Source organism: Gekko japonicus, unplaced genomic scaffold (assembly GCF_001447785.1).
Source record: "Gekko japonicus isolate JY-2015 unplaced genomic scaffold, Gekko_japonicus_V1.1 scaffold2381, whole genome shotgun sequence".
Lineage (NCBI taxonomy): Eukaryota > Metazoa > Chordata > Lepidosauria > Squamata > Gekkonidae > Gekko > Gekko japonicus.
The window spans coordinates 255,780-264,304 of NW_015161476.1; the positions used below are offsets into that span (position 1 = coordinate 255,780).

At 45.4% G+C, this 8,525-nt stretch overlaps 1 protein-coding gene across 1 annotated transcript in view; it reads right to left on the minus strand.

Moving 5' to 3' along the window:
* ANO3 (anoctamin 3) overlaps positions 1–2,193 on the minus strand; it is a 113,305-nt gene extending 111,112 nt beyond the window's left edge. The window contains 2 exon segments of the mRNA XM_015429146.1: positions 558–658; positions 2,041–2,193. Coding sequence (XP_015284632.1) covers positions 558–658; positions 2,041–2,193 — 254 coding nt within the window.
* Positions 2,194–8,525: the final 6,332 nt, after the last annotated feature.

Here is an 8,525-nt window from a genome sequence, read left to right on the forward strand (position 1 = left end):
CTGTTGATTTCAAAGTGAATGATGTGCATTTGACTTTCTGTGGATTAGGGCAATATGGCAATACTACAACTCACTATGTCCCAGTTCAACCTAGGCATTACATACCGTATTTCTGATATCTTAGAACATTCAATGACCAGTCAAGTACAACACACACATGCACACAAAAAATGTCATGATTCACCATGTGAGTCATCAGCTGAATCAGTAATCTCAATACACCCCTAAAGACCTTACAATAGAAAACATGGTCCCTAAGATACTAAGATGTCTTTGAAATGCTGCACAGGAGTTCATCTAAAGAGCCCAGATGCCCATACAGAGTAAATTATTTGACTGTATAACTGTATGTGTCTGGTATAATAGGTATGATAGGTATAAGAAAACTGCATGCAAAAGTGACTTCTATTGTTTCCTGAAAAAAATCATGTTTTTAGAACTTTCATGGAAAAGCAACTGTACAAAAATACAGTTTATGAAGTTTTTAAAACGTTTTCTTAACACATATGTAAACACTAACTTGACAAGTGGCCAAAATGAAGTATTCTCCACAATACCTGAAAGGCATCCTGATGTTCATCCTTTCAGCATACTTGCACAGTGTATCCCAAGGACAGTGAATTTTAACAAACATAATATCATGGCTTGTAACAGCTGGCTGCTGGTGGAAAGTGCTCAAGTTGCAGCCAATTTATGGCAACCCCTCATGAGATTTTCAAGGCAAGAGATGTTCAGAGGTGGCTTGCCATTGCCTGCATCTGTGTAGAGACCTTGGAGTTGGTTGGTGGCTTCCCATTCAAGTACTAACCAGGGCCAACCCAGCTTAACTTCTGAGATCTTAAGAGACTAGGCTAGTCTGGAACATCCAGGTCAGGGCAAAATGTTAGTGGCACTTTTTCCAGTTGCTAAAGCTAAGGAGACTACACACATAACTCATGTCCTAAAGGCATTGCACTGGCTGCCAATAGCATACCAAATTCATTTCAAGGTGCTGTTTTTGACATTTAATGCCCTTTGTGGTCTGGGGCCTACATACCTACATACCTTTATGGTCTGGGGCCTACATACCTGGAAGACTGCCTTTCCCCATATGTCCCTCCGAGAGCACTGTGCTCAGGGGCCCAGAACCAGCTGGCTTTTCCAAGCTGTAAGGAGGCCAGGCTGGTGACAACCAGGGCCAGGGCTTTCTCGGTGGCGGCCCTGCTCTGGTGGAACTGCAGGGCCTGTAAAACGGAGTTCCTCCACCAGGCCTTTGGAGCCGCCACCACCACTAAATATTACCAATAACTAACAGCAGTAGAATAGAGAGCCCTGTGCCCCTACTTTTAACAATGGTGCCAGTGCTAATTGCTTCTATACTATCTGAAGGAGATCTGAGAGCCGATCATCTGGAGAGAGAACTGAGTACAGCTGCCATTGTTAAAGCAACAACAATAACAACAACTAAGGACAATACTGCTAGCACTTTATGTCATCAATTGGTTGCAGTATTGTTTTAATGTGTTATTATTGCTTTATTGTAATTTATGTACACAATTTATGTATTGTTTTATGTAAGCCACCCTGAGCCAGCCTCAGCTGGGAGGGTGGGATAAAAATCTGACTAAATAAAAAATAAATTTGCTTCAGAAAAGAAGGGGACAAACAGGTATTTAGTCCCAGTCTTGCTGTGCAGCCATCACCTACAGGGAACAAAGCCACTGGCACCACCAGTCCTTCCAAGAAGTGTATTGGTATCTTTCCAATTCCACCATGCACAAGGTAGATAATTCTGTTGGCAGCAGTGTTCCCTCTAAGCTGAGTTAGTGTGAGCTAGCTCACAGTTTTTTAGCCTCCAGCTCACACATTTTTGTCTCAGCTCAGAAAGGATGGCTCCTGAGCTAACTGATTTATGCAGCAGTGAAATCACTCGCTCACAACTTTAATGCCAGTAGCTCACAAAGTAGAATTTTTGCTCACAAGACTCCAAAGCTTAGAGAGAACATTGGTTGGCAGTCAAAGAAAATGACATCATTACAGAGGGAAGCAATGTAACCATACCTCTCTTTCTAACATCAGTCCTTCCGCACGCAGGTTCTTTTCAAAAGTGCTCCTTTTTTCTATTTGGAGATTGGATTTTTTATAAACTAAGATGTAGTCAATTCGTTTTTTGCCATCCTTGAAGAAGAGCCCTGATGTTGCTAGAGCACTCATGTCACTCTAAAAGAAAATAAATATAGAAGATGCTTAAATGTGTGACCAGAAAGCATTATAAAATAATGAATATATATATATATTACATTTGTCTCAGGGATATTTTGATGGAAAATACAAGGGGATGAACGGAACCGTACCACTTCCCCCTGCTCAAGGAATTTAAAATGTATGTGAGTTCTGAAGACATATGGATGTGATAATACAAGTAACAAGACTCCCCCCCCCTTTGATAAGTTTATGTTTCATCTTTGCCCTCATGACATCACCGAATATGGTGCCACTGTATTTTAAAGCTCTGTCGAACAATCTTCAAGGACAGCCTTTCACAGAACATTGTAGAGTTTTCTAGTCAGGACGTCACCAAAGTATGTGTGAATGTGAGATCTGCCCTTTCAGGAACAGTTGCAGCTATCATACCAGTCTGAACTTCACTTATTGTTTCCAGCATCTCTTGTAGTGATTTTTCATACCTGAAAGAGGAAAATCTCCTCTGACATCAAGGGATGAAGAAACTCTGATGGTGGGTAGAACAGAGGTATAAAATGGATTACTACATGGGGGGGGGGAGGAAATAGCTGTAATCCTCCTCACACAGGCACACCACCCGATGCTTCATGACATCTCATTCTTTTTTTAAAAAAAAAACCAAACCCTTGAATACTTGTTTTTCACTTTTCATATGTTGCAGACTGGATCATAAATGTCCTGTGCACGCATATTTTTATAAATGCTTTCTCTGTCCCAATCCTTCATGTCATCATTTATGTTATATTTCAAAAAATAAATAGATGCTTTGATCCCAACGAGGAGCATGTGCTAGAGTGAAAGGCATGGGTTTTCTCAGTATTCTAGCTCCAGCTTTGACCATTTTTGTTTGGCTGACTTGAGCTTTACTCATCATGAGAAAGTATGAGTCCAATTGCAAACACTTTACATATGCTTCCACTGTTCGTTTTCCATAGCTGTCCCATTCTACCCATCCAGCTGCCTGATGCAGCCAACAGGGAAAAAAAATCCTTATAAAGGAGATACTTGATATATTTATGCTATTTTAGTCAGGGAATTGTTATTTTATGCTTTCAGGGGACTGTTTTTATGGTTAATGTTTTTATACTGGGGTGGATTTTTAATGCTGTATTTATACCTTTTGCTTTTTTAAAAGTCTCTTTGGTTCCTGGAGAACCAAGGTAGAAATTTTCTAAATAAATAAATAATCTAATAGGTTTGCTCCTCTTTCTCGCCCACTGCCAGCTTGGCCACTGTTTCCTGTCAGAATAAACTGCCAAAATGACTGTCTCTCTTGACAGAGACATTTCCCCTGCTTGGCTCCACCATCAAACCATTCTCTTCTCCTCCTGTTGTGCGGCTCACTTTCCCCTTAGTGGCTGTTGCTAGGCAACCAAGCTGTCAGTAAAAAGGTGTGTGGGGGGAGGCCCTTTCCAGGCCTACTTTGGCCTTTGTGGGGAACTCATTGGAACTAGTCCTGACTAGGGTTGCCAGCTTCAAGTTTGGAAATTCCTGGATATTTTGTGGTGGAGTCTATGGAAGCCAGAGTTTGGGGAGGGGAGAGGTCCACCCTCCAAAGCAGTTATTTTCTCCAGGGGGAGGGAGAGATCTGTTGTCTGGAGTTCAGTTGTGATACCAGGTGATACCATAGCCAGTGTGGCATAGCAGTTAGCGCTTTAGGGCAGGGTCTGCGAGACCTAGGTTATTGCTGTGGAAGCTGAGTGGGTGATTTTGGACCAGTCACAGACTTTCAGCCTTAGCTACCTCACAGGGTTCTTGTGCAGATCAAAAGGGGAAGAGGAGAATGATGTAAGCTGCTTTGGCCCCCAGTGTGGAGGAAAAACTATACTTTTCCTCCTGGGGAACCATTGTTGCCAATCCCCAGGTGAGGGCTGGAGATCACTAGGAATTACAACTGATCTCCAGATGGCAGAGATCAGTTTCCCTGGAGAAAATGGTAGACTCTGTGTCATTATACTCTGCTAAGGTGCTCATCCCATGACAGCCAGTGTGACGTCTGGGAAGGAGATAGGGTTGCCACCTCCAAGTTGGGAAATTCCTGGAGATTTGAGGGGTGTCCCTGGAGAGGGTGGGGTTGGAGGAGGGATGGGACCTCAGATACAGTGCCATAGACTCCACCCTCCAAACCTGCCATTCCCTCATGGGGAACCATTGTTGCCAATCTCCAGGTGTGGGCAGGAGATCACTCAGAATTACAACTGCTCTTCAGGAGGCAGAGATCAATTCCCCTGGAGAAAACGGTGGGCTCTGTGTCATTATACCGTGCTGAGGTCGCCACAGCAAATTGACACTGACTGCCCGATTCTGGGGCACCCACCCAGAGCCTCTTTCTGGAGCTCAATGTATTTATTTCCACAATGGGCCTTATTCCTAGCAAAAATAATAAACAAAAAATATAAATTACACATATACATAACACCATAATGGCTCTTGATTCCTCATGGAATCAGCAACATCCATACAATCCTAAATATATAACATTTGATGCCCAGCCAGCTCTCTTTCTGCTCAGTAGTCTCATGTCTACCTCACCCTGCGTTATATCTTTGGGGAGGGAGGAAGGACCAGTAGTGGAGGCAGCAGTGGACACAAAAACTGTGTTTATTGGAACACAACAGCCAATTAACAGAACAAGCCACAACTAGCCCCCAGTAACTGTAACTCTTCCTCCAGTTATGGTCACAAGACCTGATCCTCTCCTTTCTACTCAGCCAATGGGAATTATCTTTAAAGCAATAGTGCCAATATACCATGCCTTGCTTCCTGCTAACAATACACAATGTCTGCTGTCCATCAGCTGCAAGGAAACATTTTCTACATGTCTAACTTATCACTTTATCCTTTTCAAAATTCTGTTCCTTCTCTTTTTCTCAGTCAGTTCTTAATCTCCTCTGCTTCTTCTCTTAGGATCCTTCATCTTACTTCGTAACACAATGTGGTCATACTCTGCCTCTGAGCTTCTTGCTTCTAGCTAGAATTAATTTTGGTACCTCTTGTCATTCAGCCTGCAAGCACATCTGTTGCTCTTCAGGCCCTCCCCTCCCCCTATGCTGCTTGTAACCCCCCCACCTCTCTCTTCTTCCACCACCATTCACCACCCTTTGCATCTCCCTCCCTCCTCCCTTTTCTCTCTGAGATAGACATTGAACAGTGTGGATAAATATTGTGGAGATGCTGGAAGTGGGGACAAATATCTATGAGCTCTGTGCTGTGTTCTGTTTGATACCTGCACATTACTCTGACTACATGATTGCACTCTCATTTCTTTCAAGAGAGTTTCTCTGATTATTCTGTTAAACTCCCATCTCTATCCTCCTTCCAGTCTCACACTGGAGCCCTAACGCTTTGTAAAGGGTCACTTTCTGTAAGTCCAGTTTGGGGTCCTATTCCCCTCCAGCCTGATTATAATAACTCCATGGCGTCCAGTACCAAATGACAACTTTATTTGAACACAAGCAAGGCCTTGTCTGGGCCCTGCTAGGCTATAGTCAGCCACAGCCAGCAATCAACAACATAAGTGAAAAGTGGAACTAAAGGAAAGGCTTTTTATCTTATGGGATCATCTTAAAACAACTCCACTATACAATAAAGAAATGTCAGTGAATTCACCACGACCCATGATATAAAACCCCTCTCCTCCTAGGACTCAATCTACAGTGTCAGTCTATCTGACAGTTTTCTTATTCTCCCCAATCTCCAGGGGCCAGTCATTCCAGAGTTTGTCTTTGGTAGATCTTGAACTTCATAGCCCTGGGGCTCCTGCTCCCTAGTCTCTACTGGTCTGTGGAGTTCCTGTGCATCTGCTTCTGACTGTTGGGCATCCCCTGTGATGGGATCATCCCCTTTCTCAGATGTCTCTAAGACACCCCAACCCACTGTGTACTCGCTGACCTTGCCCTGCTACTGCCACTCAGTCACCTGCTGGGAACTCTGATGGCATCCTACAGATGTGGTCAATGTGTCTCTTAAGTATCAGTCCTGAAGGCAGCTTTGCCTGAAAGGATACTGGCTATGTTTGTTCCCTTGGTTACTCAGGCACCCATTGTCTAGTTCCTCCAAAAGCAGACACCCAAACATGGTCTCCTGGTTGAAAGGCATGTGGCACAATTTGACAGGATTGTCCATAATGCATAAATGCTTGGCTCCAATGCACCCTAGTGTCTACTGCAGGTCACAGAAAATCCAAATGTTAGTAGAGCGATTGACCAAACATGAGTTCTGCTGGAGACACTCCAGTTGTTGCATGGAGAGTCACATGGTATCACAGTAGAAATCTGGCTAGCTGAGTCTCAAGAGGCACCTGTCCCATGTGCTGCAGACCCCTCTTTACAGACTACACTGCCCTTTCTGCCAATCCATTGGAGGAGGGGTGGTCAGGGGCAGTGTGTACATGTTGAAAACCATTGCATTCTACAAAATCCCTGAAAATGGCCCCTGTAAAGAAGGGGTATGTAAGAAGAGGCATCACAAACCAGCACCATTGGTAATCTGGGGTCAAAATGTGTGACTAAATCTGTGACTAAAATTTCATGCAACCCAAAAGTGGCAAAGATTTGACTGAACTGTCCCACTGTGACCTCATCAGTGATTGAAGACATTACACAGCCCTCCAATCATTTTGTGTGGACATCCACTGCTATCAACAGCATATTACCTCTGACTGGGCCTGCAAAGTTAGCATGCAGTTCATAGAATCATAGAATCACAGAGTTGGAAGGGACCTCCAGGGTCATCTAGTCCAACCCCATGCACAATGTAGAAAATTCACAAATACTTGCCCCTCACACCCCCACTGATCATGGTTCCACATCCAAAAGATGACAAAAAAACTCCAGGATCTACAGACAAACTGGCCTGGAGAAAAATTGCTTCCTGACCCCAAAGTGGCAATCAGCATTTCCCTGGGCATGTAAGAAGGGGCCACAAGAACTAAGCACTGATGCAACCTAGGGTTGGACCAGAGTTTATCCGGTCATTCCCAGGTGTAGGTTGGTGCAGCTGGAGGTGATGAATGAGTTTTCTGACAACTTACAGAACATCCCACCAACTGCTCAATGTCATGATCCAAACCCAGCCACCAAATCAAGCCGCAGGCCACACCATTAATTTTGGAAATACCAGGATGAGTTTCATGTAGTTGAATCAAAATCTGCTGTTTCAGTTTCTCAGGTACTATCACTCTACTCCCTCACATGAAGCATCCCACATGACATCCCAATTCCAATCAACTTTGAAAAAAATGTCTGTAAAGCCTGCTCCTGGATTCTGCTTGGCCACCCATTTTGCATCCAACCCACAATGGGTGCTAATTCCACATCTCTGCATGTTTCCCTGCTGATGCACTCAGTTGTCACAGGTGTTGCACTGAGCAATTCCACAAGTAAGATCAGATTTCTTGGGTGTGGTACTTGTGCAGGGCAGTCAGGCAACGGCAATCTACTGCATGCATCAGCATTTAATGCTGGCTACCTGCTCAGAATCTGATGTCATACTGATTGGCAGCTAAAGTTAGGGCCACTGGAGGTATAGGTTTATTTTCACCCAAGTGTGTGAGCAACGGTTTATGGTCTGTAAGGATAGTGAAGGCACGACCATATAGGATTTTTGTACTCCAAAAATAACTGCCAAGACCATTTTGTCATGCTGGGCATAGGCGTAGAGTTCAGGGGGGCGCAGGGGCAGGGGCTACCTCCGAAATTTTCCGGGGGAGTCTCAGCCTCCCCCGGGGCTTGTGATGCTTGCAAAAACAAAACCCATCCCTCTTCCTGGTTTGAAAGCGGAAGTTTTTTTAAACTTTTTTTAAAAACTTTTTTTTTGCCAGTTTGGGGGCGGTCGCCCTGGCTGTGCTCGTCCAGCCAGCTCAGCACCTCCTCCTCCTCCTGGTCCCCTCTGTCGGCGGGGGGAGGGAGGGAGGGAGAGAGAGCGCCAGGGGGCTGCTGCCGCAGAGGATGCCGGACCTTGTAATCCCCGCGCTTTGCTGGGGGCGGGGACTGAGCAGCCTGCCGGGAGAGTTTGGCCCCAGTTCCCACGTGCAGCAGCCGGGTGTGCCTGGCGAGGAGAGGGCGGGCTCCGCAAGCCCGGGAGGGGGAGGAGGAGGGGGAGCCGGCCTCACTCCTTGAAGGGCTACCTTTCTGCTCCCGCCTGGATGGCTGCAAACAGCAAAGGCTCTTCTTCCTCCCAGCCTCAGCGGTCCGCGACTCCCCCAAGCTGCGGGTCAGGCAGGCTCGGCAGAAGCTGTGGCCGCACTCGGCGAGGGTCACCGGGTCCAGGCAGATGGAGCAAGAGGCTGCTTCCTCGCAGAG